The sequence below is a fragment of the Eurytemora carolleeae genome, unplaced genomic scaffold (genome assembly GCF_000591075.1).
Source record: "Eurytemora carolleeae unplaced genomic scaffold, Eaff_2.0 scaffold1573, whole genome shotgun sequence".
In the NCBI taxonomy this organism is placed as follows: domain Eukaryota; kingdom Metazoa; phylum Arthropoda; class Copepoda; order Calanoida; family Temoridae; genus Eurytemora; species Eurytemora carolleeae.
In genome coordinates this window covers 46,934-66,385 of record NW_019397465.1, presented here as the reverse complement: position 1 = coordinate 66,385, position 19,452 = coordinate 46,934, and the positions used below count along the sequence as shown (strand labels likewise).

Below are 19,452 nucleotides of genomic sequence, written 5' to 3'. Positions count from 1 at the left end.
GTGTGGTAGTTTTGAGAAGGAGTCTTCTTTTTTCAACTTTTTTAAGCTCACTAATTGCTTTCAGACAGGAATGGAACTTTTTCCTGTCCTCATCAGTGCCGGCTCTGGAAAAGGCTTTCTTTCTCAAAACTTTTTTAAGATGTTGAAGTTCAGTGAGGGTCTTATTAGGATGGGAGATAAAACATTTTGAATGCTGTTTTTTCTCATCAGCAAACAGTTCTTTGTTTTCTTCCAGGAATTCTGTAAGCAGAATGGGAAGCTGGTCTCCTAATGTTGCTAAATCTGCTGGATCGGTACATCTTGAAATATGATGGTGAAGAGGTGACAGTTTACGTTTTAGTGATGAATCAAGCACTGATAAATCTTCACTATTGATTGATGGAGCACAGTACTTTAAAAGTGTAACTAGGGAAAGAAGAAGATTCGCCATTTTTTATGTTTGTGTTAACGGTTCAGAGTGACAGGTTTGACATATTGTCTAAAGGGTAGAATTCCCAGTTAACCAGTCATCTGGAGCTCACACACACACGTCTGCTCAGGTTGACCGACTATACTAAACTATACTATATAAGTAGGTATTTTAATCTATTAAAGGGACTATAAACTTAATTTTATTGTCCCTCCATACTCTATTCTCAACGGTGCCCTTAAAACCTTTATCTAAACAATAATGTAGAAGATATTGCTGTTTTTCTAGGTTTAAAAGTATTTAATTCTGATAATTATTTCATGTTTTTCTGCAATCGAAATTTTTGTAGATAACCCATAAACAATCTCTTCAACACAATAATATATTATTAATCAAGAATTGGAAAATTTGAATGTTCAGGGAATTCAGAGCTACAACAAAACAATGGATTTAGATGGTACAGGTAAGAAAACAATTTTGATAAATCCAATTTGAGTAGAAATACGATACAGGTAAGAAGACAATTGTGACAACTCCAATGTTAGTAGACATACGGTAAGGGGGGTTGTATATATATTTATTCAACAGTAGTCTGGGCATTGAGCGTTAAGACTAATGAAGGGCAAGAATGAATTTCTAATGAATTTCTGTGATGGTTCTAGCATATCAGAACCGTATTCTGTAAAAGTTTGTATTTATTAATATATGCGAACTTATTAATCTAAGAGAAGATTTAAAAATCTAAGAGAAAGTTAAAAACGAACCTAAACACTTAAGGTTCGTTTTTTTACATTTATATTTTCTCTGGGTTAAGGTTTTGCAGAGTGATAGAAATCAAATGTTTAGAACTAACAACAAACTTCTCAGAATATTGTGGAGTCTTTTAAAGCCTAAAAAACTCTAAATCACTTCTAAAAAGTGACTGCTATGTTGTATTGATAAAAATAAATGGAATTAAACCCTGTATAAGCAAAAATATGTAAAAAAGAATTTTAAAATAAAAACACAATTTTCAATTTATTGAAATTAAAATTGCTTATGTAGTTTTCTCCATTGATTTTTTGGTTTAGTGACATTAGGGGAGGAAGGCGACCCGCACCCGTTTGACTTCCGACCCGCAGATGACGTCACAAAACGGGTTTGCGGCATGCACTTACCCCTATGCCGTCCGACCCTCACCCGTTGGCCTTCCGGCAAAATTTCTTAATTTGTATTTGCTAATTATAGACGAATGAAGCAGTAATTTAAAATTAATAAAGACGTCATGATATCTCTCATATAATAAACTTATTCATGATATTTTTTGTTTGTAACAGTACCACATCTACCTGCTGAAATCAGCGATAGTTTTAAAATTCAGATCAAACAACATTTTAGATTATATTTGCAGCATTGCGCTATTTACGTCACTTACCTGTGTGTCTTCCGACCCACATTTATATTCATAAGATTTATAGGTAATACAGAGCGTCTCATATCATATTAGATTATATCCAAGCTTTAACGCCAAAATGCGCACATAACACTCAAAAAACCTAGTATTTTCTGCAAGTAAACTTTTATAATCTTTTTAAAGACGACTTTTATTGTAGAATTTAAAAAACTTCATGTGTTTGCATGGTCCGAAAAATGCTAAAAATGAAAAAGTGAACATTGTCGCTTATCTGAGGACCAAGTAATTTTTTTCCTGAAAATATAATATTTTTTATATGACTTTGCAGTTTTCACCGACGTTGAACATCCCATGGTAATAAATGCGGTTTTCGCAATTTACTCTTTATAAATGTATTTGGGTATATAATAGATGACAAAAATCAACTCGCATAAAGATTTGAAATTCTAAGAAAAAATCATTGCTCGAATAAAATCTCGCATTTTGGTGTGCGATTCAGTAAAAGATTATGCTGTAATCTAAAAAAGGCTTTATTTGTTAACAAATCAATTAAAATTTATATTTTAAAAGTTTTAAATTTTAAATAAAACCAGTTGTGCCTGACTGACGCGGCCTAAAAGAAAAAAAAAACTATTTCAGACTTATAATAATTGCCTTTACAAATTAAGACATTTTTCCGGAAGGCCAACGGGTGAGGGTCGGACGACAAAGGGGTAAGTGCATGCTGCAAACACGTTTTGTGACGTCATCTACGGGTCGGATGTCAAACGGGTGCGGGTCGCCTTCCTCCCCTCGTGACATCAATTTCAAAACAAATGGCGTAAAATCTTATATTTGGGTACTATTACATCTTAAATCCGCCAAGGAAGCAAATAAGTTCTGGGCAACACATACGTTTTGCACTCAGGTTGCAAAGATATAAGAGTTAGACATTTTTAGACTTTAGAGAGCATTAACTCAGTTTCTTTCTTGGTTGGACTATGAACGTAATTTCAAGCAAAGATGGAAATGCCCGATTTACAACGGTACCCTTGAAACAAATGTAGAAGAAAAGTGATTATTTCTGTGAGTTTCTCCAATACTTCTTATGATCAAGAAATGTGCAAGACAAACAAAAACATTGAATTCCTAATTCAAACAAGGTTTCAAGGGTACCATTGTAAATCAGTTATCGTCATTTTTGCATGCATGGTCACATGAAGTTAGGCTTACAGTCCCTTTAAATAATGATGCTTGATTTTTAACAGATTTGGAGGGAGTACCAATACATCCAGATAGTGTAGCCTTCATATTCGGAGCTGTTCTTATGGTCTCAGGTAGTATTTTTATAAATATTTTTCATTTTTACAAAATTATTGTTGTAAAAAATGTTATTATTGTTGTTATTTACACCGCTTTTTTGGCCAACATTACGGACCCATGATTCTCTACTTTACGTCCCTTGGGACAATTAAGTAAAATAACCGTTTTCAGTAAAAAATTCGCGGATTTTTTTCTCAAAAGACGATAAAATTGTGTACAACTTCTTTTTCTGGAAATTGAAAATTTGGCATAACCACGGGTTCCCTCGACAAAACGTTGTGGATATTTTGTTTGCAAAATTGGTCCTGGGAAATGGGAACCATTGGTTAATTAAAGTTTCTTTAAAGGGAGTGACCGGCTATGTAAGGTAATTGAACTGAGTATGCTTTCAGAATTAGTTTTTTTAAATTATTAAATAACGACAACGAAAAGTAAAGTAAAAATTAAACAGTAATCTAATTAGATGGCTAGGAACATATTTCACAAAAGAAATTTGTCTATAAATCAATGCTAAAATCGATTATTTCGTTTTCCTTATTATATTGAATTTTTAATTTTCTTTGAATTTATTCGCAGATTTCTTCAAATTCTTTAAATGTCGTCTTTTCAAATATAGTTATAGAGAATCTGCGAACATCTTTGTGAATTAAGAGAAACTAGAATAATGAGATAATAGAAACTAATAATTGAACAAGATTATTTATTTTCGATGATAAAATTAATTTTTATTTTCTCAAAATGTTCCTAAACATGACGTCTGTAGTTTATTGTAGAATATTTTTACATTTTATGTCGTCGTTATTTAATAATTTAAAAAAACTAATTCTGAAAGCGTATCCACCCCCAAATCAGGAGTATTGAACGTTGAATTTGCGCTCAAACTGAGGATTTACAGAATTTTAAAAAGTGAAATATGTCTCAAATGAATCCTAAAGAAGTTTTCCACAACACTGCGTCCTCAGTTCAACTACCTTACATAGCCGGTCACTCCCTTTAACTTTTCTGTTTGGTAGTTGTAAAACATTATTATTTTCGTTGAGTTTTCATTGATTATATTATTTTCTTATTATTGTTGTTGTTTTTTTCCCCGGTAATTTTTGTTACCATTATTATTTTATTATTATTCAAAAATCGCTAATATTTATTTTATTTATCTAGGAATTCTTGGTGTACTGGGGGGAATGACGCTTTCAAGGATCCTTAGGCCAAAATATCCTAAGTAAGTTTTTTCAGCAATTTTAAATTATATGCGTAGTTTTAAGCGAAACGCTGTTGTGTGGCATGTATTATTCACAAAAGTACCCTAAAAGTTCTGGCTGATTAAATATGGATTATATATCCATGTTTTTGTTTTGCAAACTGATTATTTTAATTTTTGGTTTCTCGTCTTATAAAAGGGACTTGCACATCTTCCACATTATTAAACAGGTTGTGTTTAGGACATTCCACACAGCACTATTTCTATGTAGTCACCTTTAATTCTGACGATAGTCCCTTTAAGGTTAATAAAGAGCTTGGAAGATTTAACATTAAACTGTCGAGTTAATTTCGAATAATTATATAGTTACATATATATAATTATATAGTTATATATATATAATTATATAGATATATATATATATAATTATATAGTTATATATATATAATTATATAGATATATATATATATAATTATATAGTTATATATATATAATTATATATATATAACTATATAATTATTCGATAGTTGCTTCATGCATGTTTACTAGTGTACCCCATTTTCCAGTCCAACTTTACTAATATTGTTCTCTATGATGTCAGTTATCACAAGATATTTTTTAGACTATTGGGAAGTGGTCCTGCAAGGCCCGTGCAGATCGCAAAAAAAGTCTACATAGCTCAAAAAAAATATTTCTTGAAAATGATATATAAGAATTTTTTTTTTAAAGCTGTATGGATTTTTTTTCGATCTGCATGGGCCTTGCACAACCACTTGCCATAGGTTTAAAAAATATCCTGTGAAAACTGACACCATTGAAAACAATATTAGCCTGAGAGATATTTGTGAGACAATATTTCTATATTTTGTTACAAAACCTTTCTCTGAATAAAAATCGTTGTTTTATTTTAAAAAGGTATGATTTCTGTTAATTTTCTTCTTTGTTACAACTGCGAATCTATATATATAAAGTTATATAAAGTTATAATCTCTGTCTGTCTCTATGCTAGTTTGTTTTCCGATCATAACTCAAGAACCCCTGGTGGTGCGATTGGCCTCAAATTTTGATTGGGGAACTCGGGAGAGCGACGGGAATGTCCTTGATATAGTCTTAGTTGAGTGGATCGCTTCTTTAGCAAAAATTTAGTTTCCCGGTTAAAATCGACCAATTATGAGTACCCTGGGCAACGCTGGGTTCCTAAGTTACTAGTTATTTATTAAGAGAAAGCTCTATTGAAAAAAATGGATGTCTTCATCAATCTTCTAAGGGTTAAAACAACTTTAAATCGTTTTTAGACGCCTTGAAACCTCTCTCCTTTCGATAATTTTCACAAGATTTTACATTTTAGTTTTTTTTCAGGATAGATCCGTTGATTTGTGGTGTCAGTATACTCATCAGCTGTCCCTTACTCATCTGGGGTCTACTCTCAGTCAAGGTTAAACTTTTGAACACAGGGTGGCAAGCTTTAAATACAGGGTGGCATGTTTTAAATACAGGGTGGCATGTTTTGAATTCTAGGTAGCATGTTTTAAGTACTGGGTGACAAGTTTTATTTACTGGGTGACAAGTTTTATATACAGTGTAACGTGTTTCAAATACAGGGTGGTAAGTTCTAAATTCAATGTAGCATGTTTTAAATACTGGGTCACAAGTTTTGAATACAGGATGGCGTGTTTTAAATACAGGGTGACATTTTTATATACAGGGTGGCATTTTTAAATACAGGGTGACATTTTTATATACAGGGTGGCATGTTTTAAATACAGGGTGACATTTTTATATACAGGGTGGTGTGTTTCAAATACAGGGTGTTAAGTTTTGCATTCAGGGTGGCCTGTTTTAAAGACAGGGTGGCAAGTTTTGAATACAAGGTGGCATGTTTTGAATACAGGGTGGAATGTATTAAATACAGATTGACAAGTTTATAATAATGGTAAATTTTAAATAATGAGTAAAAAGTTTTGAATTCAGGGTGGCAAGGTTTATATACAGGGGCCAAGCTTTGAATACAGGGTGGCAAGTTTTGAAAATAGGGTGGCATGTTCAGAATGCATGGTGCCATGTTTTAAATACAGGTTGGCAAAGTTTTGAATACAGGGTGCCATGTTTTGAATAAAGGTTGAAAAAGTTTGGAATACCGTGTGGAGTGTCCAAATTTATTTTACCTGTGCTCCAAACATTTGTTAAAACGATTGCATATCTTTTCTTGAACTTTTATAAATTTAAGGACTATCAAAGACAACATTCAGAAAGTGTTTCTATATGTTTTCTCTTAATTACTTTTATCCTTTAATTTAAATGTATCTTGCTTTCCAATAGATTTCCCTGATCCAGAGGAAACAGACACTGTCTGTTGCACCATTATATTATAGAAGTACCTGACTACCTGAGTACAGACACCTGGCTGTTCAGTTTACTGTGCAGATTTTTGGCTGCATTACAGTCACATATAGGCGTGTGCAATTTGACCCATCACCATTCTTACATCCCGGTCTACTGTGTAGCTGATATTGTCAATAAATTGGTGACCCCTAGTTCAAAACTATAGGCAAATAGACTGTTTTGTTTGTGCCATTATAGACTTTTTTATAGCTACACGCTCGTCAAGTGAAATGCCTAAGGACAGTGATATCGTCCAAGCCCTAGCTGAACCCAGCTCGTTGGATTTATTAAACACAGTATCAGTGAAAGTTCCGGCCTTTTGGCCAGAGTCTGCGGAGGCCTGGTTCATTCAAGTCAAGGCCCAGTTCGCGCTCAAGGGAGTGACAGCCAGTTCTACAAAGTTTTACTACTGTGTCTCCTCCTTCAACCAGGACACGGCTAACCAGGTTCTCAATCTTATCAAGTCTCCTCCCGCTGCTGGTCCTTACGAAGCTCTGAAGAATCGGTTGCTGAAGTTTTTCGCCCTCGAGGACTTCCAGAGGTACGAGGCGATTTCTAACCTTCCGTTATCTGGGGATATGAAGCCCTCTAAGTTAATGTCAAACATGCTTGCCCTGCTTCCGGCTGGTCACGAACCTTGTTTCTTTCTTAAAGGAGCCTTCCTCAAGAGATTGCCCACCGATATTCGCGCCCATTTGCTCAGAGACGATTTCTCCAATCCCATCTCTTTCGCCCTTAAAGCAGATGAAATATACCAAAGCAGAGTCTCCTCTTCTCAAGTCTACTCCGTTTCCAGCACTCCGGAAGACCAACACTCTGTCAACGCCTTTAGATCATCAGTTCCTAACCGTTCCCGACGCTCTGCTACTCCTCACGCCAGCAGCCGCCAGGATAGCCGCTCCCAGTCTCCTACCATGTGCTATTACCATCGATCATGGAGTTCAAAGGCGAAGAAATGCAGAGCTCCGTGTTCCTGGTTGAAAAACTAGTTCACCGGCAGGAGGATCTTGATACCCTTCCTGCCGGGCCGACTACTTCAACTCCTTTGGTTTATTTACAAGACTCACTCAGTTCACGAAGATTCCTGATAGATTCTGGTGCTTCGGTATCAGTGTTTCCTGCTCCACGCTCTTCTTCTACCTCGTCAGGAGTCAGGTTGCTTACAGCAGACGGTTCCTCGCTCACATGCTCTGGTTCTCGGATTATACCTCTACGATTTGGAGCCCACAGGTTTGATTGGCCCTTCCAGCTTGCTCTGGTAGCCATTCCCATCCTGGGCGCTGATTTTTTGAAGCATTTCAACCTGTTATTAGATGTTTCAAACCAGAGGGTTTTCAGCCCCCGATTCACCAAGCTATTCGTCCATCGTCCTTCCAACTGCTCCAGACTCCACGTCAGCTCTACTCAAGGCCAATCTCCTCACCACCCCAAAGTGCATCCAGGACCTGCTTGCCGAATTTCCAGACGTAGCCTCTTCTGAAGGTTTTACAGCCTCTAAACCTCGTCATGGAGTCAAACATCATCTCCTCACGCAGCCGGGTCCTCCAGTGTTTGCAAGAGCCCGTCGATTGGATCCAGAGAAGTTGGCATCCGCCAAAGCTGAGTTCTCCGCCATGGAGAAGGCGGGTATTATACGTAGATCCAACTCTCCTTGGTCTTCCCCCCTCCACATGGTCAAGAAGAAGGATGGAGGCTGGTGTCCTTGTGGAGATTACAGGAGACTGAACACAGTTACAATCCCTGATCGTTATCCGTTACCTAATACAGCAGATTTTTCATCGAGGATCGCCGGTTCTACAGTTTTCTCCAAGCTGGATTTGCAGAAGGGATATTACCAGGTACCGATGGTGGAAGAAGACATTTGTAAGACAGCGATCATCACGCCTTTCGGCATGTTCGAGTTCCTTTGCCTGCCCTTTGGCCTCAGGAATGCAGGGAACACGTTCCAGAGAATGATGGATTCCATCCTCGGCGATCTACCCTATTGTTTCACTTATGTCGATGATATCCTAATCTTCAGCAGCAGCCTAGAACAACATGTAGATCATCTCCGTGAAGTCCTCCTCTTATGTCAACAGCATGGACTGACTATCGGCCTGCCGAAGTGTGAGTTTGTGGTTCCTGCGATAGAGTTTCTGGGTCATCTCGTATCTGCTACGGGTTGCTCTCCTCTGGTCAAACATACAACAGCAGTTTCCGAATTCCAGACCTCCAGTGATTCCTTTAGCCCCTCCGCCTCGAGGACGTCCTCCTCTTCAACAATCAAAGGATCCTCCTGATCATTCATCCGCCGCGAAGTCATCCGCCTCCTAGAAGAAGTCTAAAACCTATAATTATACCAAGAAGGAATCCTCACAGACAAGTCATGAAAGAAGCCCTTGCTCCGCCGTGACTCCGCCTTGCCTTCTTGGGGGGAGTACTGTGGCGAAAGACGATCCAACATGAAGAGTCTGAAGCCGGATATTCTAGCACGGCAAGACATGCTTCAATACTGCCACGTCACCTTGAAAAATTCATTCCCGATAACTTAAACTAAAATTTGTATTTTGTCAGTTAATAAAGTAATTATTTAAACCAGGCGTTATTAAACCGAGCATAGCTAAAACAAGGCCGCTTTTTGCTATCTGGATAAAGGCAAATTGGGAAATTTTTTGCCTTGTAATCAGTGACAAAGTATCACATGAAAATTTCTTACCAGTTTTCATGCAAACTGGGTTAAAAGGAAGGTGATTTGATCCATTGCACAAGACACACTTTGCATTACAGTTGTTTTGCAACAACCCAGTTGCCCTAGATATGAGTAAGGATATTCAGTGTGGTGTTCCTACGGATCTGACTGGAAGCTGCTCTGCTCTTTGATCTTTCCATAATAAAGTCAGGATCAGTCTTCAAGTTTTATTACGCAGTTCAATCTACAAATTTAACAATATATAGATGGAAAAAAGTATTATAAGCCACAGAAAAAACTTTAAGTAAACTAACGTCTATCAAATTTTACTTTCAAACAAACAACAATTTACTTAGGCATTAAAAAACTGTAGCAAAAGACTATAATACCTGGAATAAATATCGATATAATACAGATAATAAATATAACTCACCACATTGGTCCTCAAAACACTTCACAGTAAATAAATAATCGTAGCGATCATATATAACTACAAAAAGTTTAAGAATACTGATAATTCAGGCCAACACAGTACAGACTCAAAACCTGTTATACTATATAAACTAGAAAATACAAGTTTCTGGAAGCTTCTTTGTTCTTGCGACAAACACCAAATCCAGGGGTAAATAAGGTGTTGTACAGGGATGATAAACTGGTCCTTCTCGCAACAGGAGTTGCGAAACAACAGTTTTGGATTATTTTAATCCTTGATAGGTTAGAAACCTGTTTTCTTGTCATATTAGGGGTTAGACTCAAAACTTGAAATTTTCAGTGCAATGTCTCTTTCTTGCTTTAGAAATGAAAGTATGTTCTCCCATTCCTGGACACTGCTTAGTTTAGTTTTTGAACTACAGATCCCAATATAATCCTGGGACATCACTGGTGTAGTGTAAACTTTGATTTTATCTTAGATAAGTACATTTGCACCAGTAATGTCGCCAGAAATTTTTTCAATAAAATCTGAAAAAAGCAACTATGCTTGTAGAAACTTTCACAACTGCAGGGAACCTTTCAATGCTTGTTATGATGCGCAGAGCATAGCAATCAGGATTGCCCAGACGCTCATCCAAACACTGAAAAATCCCATTTAAACTTGTTCAATTTATAACAATTTTGGGACAACATTCAGCCTTGACATTGTGAAGATGGGTCATTCCTGGAATTTTTAAGAATATCCAAAACTCAGACTTGGAATGGAAATAAATAATCCTCTTCTTTCACTATCCTCTTCTTTCCCAGTGAAAGAAGAGAGTTTGATATCTTGCAATTTAAGCATTTCTTTATAACAGAGCCAAAATCTTGGGGAATGAACTGACAGGTGTTCTGCAAGAGTTCTCTGTATTTCTTTAACTCAGCATTAACATTACTGCAATCACTGAGTACAGAGATTAAACTTTACTCAAACTTGGATGTGATCTTTAGTACCAGCATTATCTCTCCGTTCTGTAGGTCAAGATCTGTAATCATTTGTTTCAAATTCTAGAATTGAATCCTAAGTTTTTTCAGTAGATGGTTCTCAGGATCATCAGTCCCAGCAACAGCTCATACAACATCCTCACCTTAGTTTATACTGCGCCTCTTCTCCTTGGAAACACACATCTGAGTTGATAGGGCTTTCCAGGAGGAGTGTTATCTTTAAAAGCCTACTATCTATCGCTAAAGATAGTTGTATCTTGGTTGAGTTGTTTTCTTTTAGGGTTCCCAGCATTTTGGAATCTGGGGAGGGATTCAGAAGATCCTTTATAGGTTTGAGTATTTTAAAAAGAGTTTGGAACCTTTGATTCTGTATTTGCTTTTGGTCTTGGACAGCAGTTCTGGCCTCCTTGGGCATGAAGTTTTTCGAAAACTTCTCCATCAATGTTACCTCAGTATTGGTGGAATCTTCTCCCAATATCAACTTCAGGTTTTGTGAACAGAGTAGGATCCGCAATGATCTAAATAACAATGTGTTGTTAAAAAAATGTCAATAGACTCAAAAACTATTTGTTAAATAATCATAACCATGATAATTTATACATGGATGCAGGATTCAAACCAATGAAAGACAGAGTAAAGGAACATGCAGCTGGGGAAAACTTGGTGGGATTAAAGGTAAGGCAGTATAACTGGTAGCGGGACGGTGCTTCCCATATCTGGCGGCGGTCTGAGGGGTCCATATTGGGGTCTCTTACAGATTCCATTTCCTATGTTATATCAACTTTACTTTTTAACTGATCATACTCTAGAGTTTGGCCAGAACTAAGTTCAGTATGGTATCTCAAATGAAACTTTTACTTAAAGGAATACTTTATGTAGATGAAAATAATCTCTACATGAACATATTATGTCATCATGTACCATATATATTTTACAAATACTTGGGATGTATTTTCATCCCTGATATATATTTCTGTGAGAACCTGTCTGGTCTGCAGCCCCTGGGATTGCAATACAGGGTGCTTCAAAAGTATTAAGATCTCATTTGCATATGCACAGTCCAAACAAAGTCCCAATATCCCCACCCCCTAAGTACACATCTGTTTATTACTTCATTATTGAAGCGGTTTTAGAAAATTATCAGAAGTCTTTCAATTTTGATATTTTTTCAGGATAATATTATTCTCTCTTTTGCAATCTTTACTCTTGGCTCAACCTTCCTCAATATGAATTGGTCAATTTCGGTGGACATGTCTCTGTAAGTATTACTTTTTTATTTGCTTTTTATTCTCAATTTCTAAGTTTTGGAAAGTTGGCCCGTCACACATCGACCCAAATATCATGCAGATTAACCCAGAACCTCAGATACATCTAAAGAATTTATAAAATTGTTGTATTCTGAACCTATAGATTATGAAATGTTGTAGATATCTATTTTTTCATTGAAAAATTGTGAATACAACATTTTATAGTTTTTTTGATGTCTCTGTAGTTCTGGGTTTGTGTTTACCATAACCGGATCCAGCTCTTTTTAGTTATAAATTCTTTTGACAAATGCTATTTTCCAAAATTGATAGTTAGAAAGGATATAATAATAATCTATTGGTGAACACTAAAATTGTTGATTGTGAGAGCTTCACATTTTTTTAGATGTTTTGATTGATTGATGATGGATTGATTATTTATGTGATAATACCTGTCTGGCAGTCAACAACTAATGCTATTTATCTGATAACCACCCATCAATTGATTGATTGATTATATATGTGATAATACCTGTTCGGAAGTCAACTGCTGAAGCAGATTATCTGATGGTAACCCATTGATTGATTCATTTGTTAATTGGTATGATTTGTTAGTTTGATTTGTTGATTGGTATGATGGTTAATCTATTGATAGATAGATTGATTGATATATTAATTAATTGATTTATATATTAATTAATTGATTGATATATTAATTAATTGATTTATATATTAATAAGTTGATTGATATATTAATTAATTGATTGATATATTAATTAATTGATTGATATATTAATTAATTGATTGATATATTAAGTAGTTGATTGATATATTAATTAATTGATTGATATATTAATTAATTGATTGATATATTAATTGCTTGATTGATATATTAATTAGTTGATTGATATATTAATTAATTGATATATTAATTAGTTGATTGATATATTGATTGATAAATATATTGATTGATTCATTGATTGATTGGTTGATTGATATATTGATTGATTGATTAGGTATGTGATAATACCTGTACGGCGGTCAACTGCTGAAGCTATTCATCTGATGGCCACCCATGCTCTTGGAGAAGCTGGAGCTCCTTATATCATAGGTCTCATCTCAGATGTAAGTTTAAAGGGATTGGAGAGAGAGATATTGTCTTAGATGTAAGTTTAAAAGAAGTGTTCATCAATTTTGGTAGTTTAAAGGGAGTGACTGTTCATTAACTTTGAAAGTTTTAGGGACTGTTCATCAAATTTGTAATTTTAAAGGGAGTGTTCATCGATTTTTTAAAGTTTAGTGCCTTCACATTTTGTTAGTTTAGAGGGTATTTTTATATATTTTGAAAGTATAAAGGGAGTAATCATCAATTTTGTAAGTTTAAAGGGAGTGTTTATCATCTCAGATGTAAGTTTAAAAGGATTGTTAATTTATTTTCTGAATATTTAAGTTTATGTTAATCTACAATATTTAAATCAAATCATTTGAAACATCTCTCATGATTTATGCCTGTATGATATAGTTCTGAAAACCATTCCATTTTTATTTCTCCAATACCACCGAATACTTGGCATTAAAGCACTTATTCGTCATTTTTGTCCAAACACGATAAACAGTTAAACCTTCACCTTTTCCATTTAAATTTAATAAAATGACAAAAATTATATATTTAGAGCATTATTAAGTCAAGCTGTCCTGAAGATGACCAAGATTGTTTAGATTCAAGCTTGGTAAGTTAATTTTACGTTAAACAGAACTATTGCATGTTTTTAATCATAACTCGTAATATTAAAAATTAAAGTGGCTTTTAGCGTAACTTTAATTGACCTTTCATTTATAGAGAGGCAAGTCCGATTCACAACTATACACTTTAAACCTTTGTCCGGTCAACGATGAGGTAGATGCCCTCATTCGTATTTTGTAAAACTTAATATTACTAGCCTTAGAGGGCGCTTCGCGCCCATCTTCTAAATTAGTTGTGAACATGTTCTCTTTGTGTACATCGTAAAACAAAACAAAAATAATTCGCGGATTTTCACAAAAAATTTCGCGGATTTTCAAAATTTTTAAAAATTTAATGACGATCGAATTTTGATGGAGACAAATATTTGAAATTTTGATTTTTCATAAACCTTCCCTGGGGTCCCTAGATGTCCCACAAAAAATTTGGGCCCGATCGGTTCAGCCGTTTTGACGTTTATTGGATACAAACAGACAGACAGACAAACAAACAAACAGACACCCAGACAAGCCAAATTTATATGTAGAAGTGCCGGGAGACTTGAGGTTACAGTGTACACTGTACTCTCGGTGCTAGTTTACACTTGCGCGGTTTTTAGCCACTTAATTTCCCGCTATAAAACTAAAAATATCTACGAAATCTGAAACCAAACAAATCGTTGTATTTCGGACATGTTACTCTATAAATGGAAGGTCATTTGAAAGTATACTTACAGTCCCTTTAAGAAGAACAAAGAAGTTATGAGTTTTGATTTTTCAATTTGCTTCAAACAGATTTTTGGGATGGGCTACAAGGTCTCAAATACAAAAACAAGTAATAAGTAAAACTCAACCTTTTTCTGCAAAATGTTTTTATGTTGAAAAAAACTTAAAAAATACTGCGAAAATGCTGTTTTTTTTCGACGATTCCAATAGTTTTATCAAAACTATTTATTCAAGATTTGGGCTGATAATGGCCTTAAATGTGTGGCCTGCATCGCCTGCATGTTATTGATCTTGCTGAAAAATTTATCTCGTCTGTTTTTCTAGAGTTCCTACTTGGGTATGCAGAAAGCTCTTTACTTAGTCTTTGTTCTTCTTGTACTTGGTGGAATACTCTTCATTCTTGCAGCTCTATGGATAGTGCCAGAGAAACATACTGTAGATAGGTAAATATTACTCTATATAATTACAGCTCTATGGATAGTGCCAGAGAATTATACTGTAGATAGGTAAATAATACTCTATATAATTACAGCTCTATGGATAGTACCAGAGAAACATACTGTAGATAGGTAAATAATACTCTGTACAATTAGAACTCTATGGATAGTACCAGAGAAACATACTGTTTATAGGTAAATAATACTCTATATAATTACAACTCTATGGATGGTGCCTGAGAAACATGCTGTAGATAGGTAAATAATACTCTATATAATTACAGCTCTATGGATAGTACCAGAAAAAAAACTAATACTACTCTATACACTTACAGCTCTGTTGATAAGTAAATACTACTTTATATCTTTACAGCTCTATGGATACTTGATAGTAACAGAGAAAAAATTGTAAATAAGTAAATACTACTTCATATACTTACAACTCTATGGATACTGATTAGTACCATAGAAAAAAATTGTAGGTAGGTTATTTGGACTCTATATTCTTACAGCTCCAGGGAAATGATCTGAAGATAGGTTATTACTACACTCTATATTCTTACACCTCCATTGATAAAGGTAAATACTTATACATTATATACCTAATATGGATAGTAACAGAGAAACAACGGTAGATAGGTTAGTGCTACTCAATATTACTGCAGATAGCTTAATGGATAGGTATCAGGTAATACTATTCCATATACTCACAGCTCTATGGATAGAGCCAGAGAACTGTAATTTTAACATTTTGTAAATACTACTCTTTATACTATTAGCTCTATGGATAGGTAAAAACTACTCTGTATACAAACAGCTCTATATATTTACAGCTCTATGGATAATTTCTCCTATATTTAAAGAAAGAATTTAAAGAAAGAAAATTCTTATTATTTTATTAGAATTCAGTAAACAAAGCATTCATGCTTAATAATATTATATAATAATATTATAAATACAGATAATACAGGAAAATACAAAATGAAAATCATAACATCCATATTCTTGATTAATTTAAATATTTACATATTGGAAATAGACTTTACCCAGAGTCAGTGAAAGGATGACGACATTTATATCAATTACTGTATTTATCTGTGTGAAGTTACCTTGTTAACTATTTATTTATTTAATATATTTTCTAAACCCCTGGTTCAATTACTAGAATTGGAATGTGCACATCTTTTTTTCATTTTAAAAAGGAAGGGCTATTTAAATGTTTTTGTTGCAAATAATTTTTTTTGATTTTCTGAATATTTGTTGACAGTGGGAACTATCCATAGATAAAGATAGATTGCGCATAAGATGACATTTTTCATCTTGAAAGATATAAATGTACAGAGATGTTTTAAAGATATTCCTATTATATAGATTAACTAGGTCGGTCGTGAACATTGGCTGTTATTATGTCATTGAGTACTTGTGGTGTACATGAGTTCTGTAGAGAGAAATTTAAGTTAGTTTAGTCCTTCTCATGTCCGTCTTCAGTTCTCGTCAATATGATATATTGCTCAGTGAAATATTGTTGTTCAAATAGTTCCATTCCCGGAGTTATTTTACACTCTATTATGAAATCCATTAAAACACCAAGTATTGAAGTACACTTTGACCTCAAGAAGTATGAGTTCGCGGACAGTACAATTCTTGGTGATTTTGCGTACATAAGCTATCTATGTTTATTTATATCATACAGTGGTATGCGTTTATATCGATACAATGAAGACGCCTTTTGTATTTAAGTTTTGCTTATTTACAAGTTTTTTTCGAATTACAAGTTTACAAGTAATCAAAGAAAAGCTTTTTTTATTGATAGATTCTCTTTGTTTTCATGTTTATGTGTATCCATGCTGTTTAAAAGCTTGATATCAATTAAGATTGAAATCGAAGGTTGTCCTCATTGTATTGATATAATCGCCTACCACTGTATTAGATTGTTTACAGCTCTGAATTAAAAATTAAAAAAGAATTATCCATTTTAAATATTTCTATCAGGCTAATATAAAATTTGTATGGAGAAAATACCAGGTTTTTCCATTATTATGTGCGTATTTTGGCGTTAAAGCTTGGAGACAATCCAATATGATATGGGACACTCTGTAAGTGAAATATGAGATTATGTACATATGTTCGTTCGACTTTTCAAAGTTTATACCTTATATTCCACAGCTTTCTGTGTCCCACTGTACTGTAAATAGATATTCTCAAATTCTGAAAATATTTTATTTTTGTTTAAAAGGTTGTTAGAAGAGCAGTTGGAGCAATTAGAAAACAAAAGACGAGAAGAAAATGAACAGAAAGATATTAAATGGTTGTGATATTGTTTTTTTTTCATATTGTTCTCTATTTGTTAAAGATTTTCAAAATTTTACTGATTTTTATATTCTAATGAAAGCATGAAATAAATTTATTTTCTTATGTATACAATACAAACTAAACGATTTTTATTGGTTAAAGAAGACTGAAGACCTAATTTCAACTGATCTTGATCTTACATTTTTCTATTTTTCTATATTTTACTGATTTTTATATTCTAATGAAAGCATGAAATAAATTTATTTTCTTATGTATACAATACAAACTAAACGATTTTTTTTGGTTAAAGAAGACTGAAGACCTAATTTCAACTGATCTTGATCTTACATTTTTCAAAGCAATTTTTTTATCTATTAATTTTGATATTTCGAAATGTATAAAACTTCTCTTTAAAGATTGAAAAACGTGACATGGTAAACTTAATATCTACACGGGCCAAAAATGTGTATCCAATTTTCCTTGTGTATTTACAGGGTGCCCCTAAAAAAACATAAAATATTAAAATTTGTTGCGTAACACTTGCGCGAAAAAAGCAGCAATTTGCGCACTCATTCAAAAATGTCATTTCGCGCAATACTGCCTTATCATGCTTTTTCGCAGCTGTGTTTTTGCGAAATTTCGCTTTTCGCTTTTTTTTCTCAATAGTTTCCTACTACCAGAATATTTCATAGATTGGTTTTATTGAAAATGGATTCCATGTCAGGCTGTGACATCCGTCTTGTGTTAACATTACCGCCCAAAGACAGTACACTGCAATACAAAAAAACGCGTACATCTCTTAAATAACTTTTCGTGTATTATTACCTTGAATCTGATCAAAAATGTGGAAGATAACATCGTTTCCCTGACGCAAAACAGTATATAATTATATTAATCTTCTTTGCTTCTAATAAGCAAGAAATTCCCGGGTTACTTGAAAAGAACCCACTGTGGATGTTAAAGATTTCATTTGTTTGAATACCGAATAACTTAGCGGCCATACAAATTGAGAAAATTGCAACATACTACTTAGACCGTAAAAAATTCAAATTAATTTCAAACAAATCATTTAGATATTACAACCTATAGTCATCGATTATCTTTCGCCACATTTGTATATAGTTTATATTTAAAATTGCAATATATATATATTTATAGGATTAATTTTTATTGTTAGCTCCATAACAATGATCTATCATATTCTAGTATATAGTTAAACAATGATATAGATTTTCTTATTACCATAATTATGATTATTAAACAAATTGTTATTGAGACATTTCTAAAATATTCTTTGTATTTCTAGTTCAATTATCAACTTTTTTATTGTCTAGAATGTTCCTATTATAGGAAACTGAATTATGTGAAATTAAAACGTGTGAATAAAAGTTTATAAAATTCCATTTTCCACATATAAAGTGAGTTTGTTAAGGATTGGCCTCATTGAGAAATGCCATGCATAGCACTCTAATTACTTGGAGCACAGAAATAAATGTTGGAGAGCAGCAATATTTTTTTAATGTATCGTTAGCGTTTTGTGGAACAATGGCCAAGTCTTTGGCATGGCGGCCAAATCTGTTTCATGACAGTCAAATCTGTGGCACAGCAGCCAAATCTTTGGCATGGCAGCTAAATCTGTGGTATGGCAGCCAAATATTTGGCATGGCAGCCAAATTTGTGGTATGGCAGCCAAATCTGTCGCACAGCGGCTAAATCTTCGACACGGCAGCCAAATCTTTTGCAAAGAGGAAAAATTCGAATAAATATTGCTTTTCTTCTCAGACGGAGGCAAAACAACAACTAAGTTCTGACAAAACAGAATTTTAAATTGCGAATGCTAAAACGTGTACTGAACAAGGTTTATCTGACCATGAATGTATACTGAATGGAATTTAAAGAATTTGAGCCTCGGTTTAAATCTGCCAAAACCCGGTTTAAATTAAGCGCCGGCTTAAATCTTGAAACATTTTTAACAATTTTAAGTGGAACCCGTCATATTTAAGCCGCGGCTTAAATTTAAACCACCGCTCAAACTCTTTAAATTCGGCCACTGTTTCCCTTTTATTATTATCTCTAAATAATTTTCTACGTAAAGAATATATTAATCGTCTCTGAAGTCTGAAGTGTATCCCATGTTTTGCGTACGCCTGTTTTGATTGTAAGGCTTATTTAATGATCAGGCAAAGAAAGAAAGAATTTCATATTTGCAGCAAATCACATGAATTTAAAAGAACACGGACTGTATAAATTCCGTTCAGTCGTCTCT

The 19,452-nt window shown here is 34.0% G+C and overlaps 1 protein-coding gene across 1 annotated transcript; it reads left to right on the top strand.

Annotated features, from left to right (window-relative positions):
- Window positions 1-765: 765 nt before the first annotated feature.
- Window positions 766-17,552, top strand: LOC111714441 (protein spinster homolog 1). The gene is made up of 9 exons (XM_023489546.1): window positions 766-872; window positions 3,050-3,118; window positions 4,263-4,323; window positions 5,662-5,737; window positions 11,941-12,026; window positions 13,029-13,137; window positions 13,686-13,742; window positions 14,782-14,900; window positions 17,131-17,552. Exons 1-9 carry the CDS (start codon window positions 854-856, stop codon window positions 17,207-17,209), a joined length of 675 nt encoding a protein of 224 aa, XP_023345314.1. The 5' UTR covers window positions 766-853; the 3' UTR covers window positions 17,210-17,552.
- The last annotated feature ends 1,900 nt before the right edge of the window (window positions 17,553-19,452 follow it).

What these genes read in the sequence shown, in the direction of transcription:
- LOC111714441 (XM_023489546.1), top strand. An exon ending in TCATAGGTCTCATCTCAGAT is followed by an intron (nt 13,138 to 13,685) that starts GTAAGTTTAAAG and finishes TTATATATTTAG; the next exon opens with AGCATTATTAAGTCAAGCTG. An exon ending in GAGAAACATACTGTAGATAG is followed by an intron (nt 14,901 to 17,130) that starts GTAAATATTACT and finishes TTTGTTTAAAAG; the next exon opens with GTTGTTAGAAGAGCAGTTGG.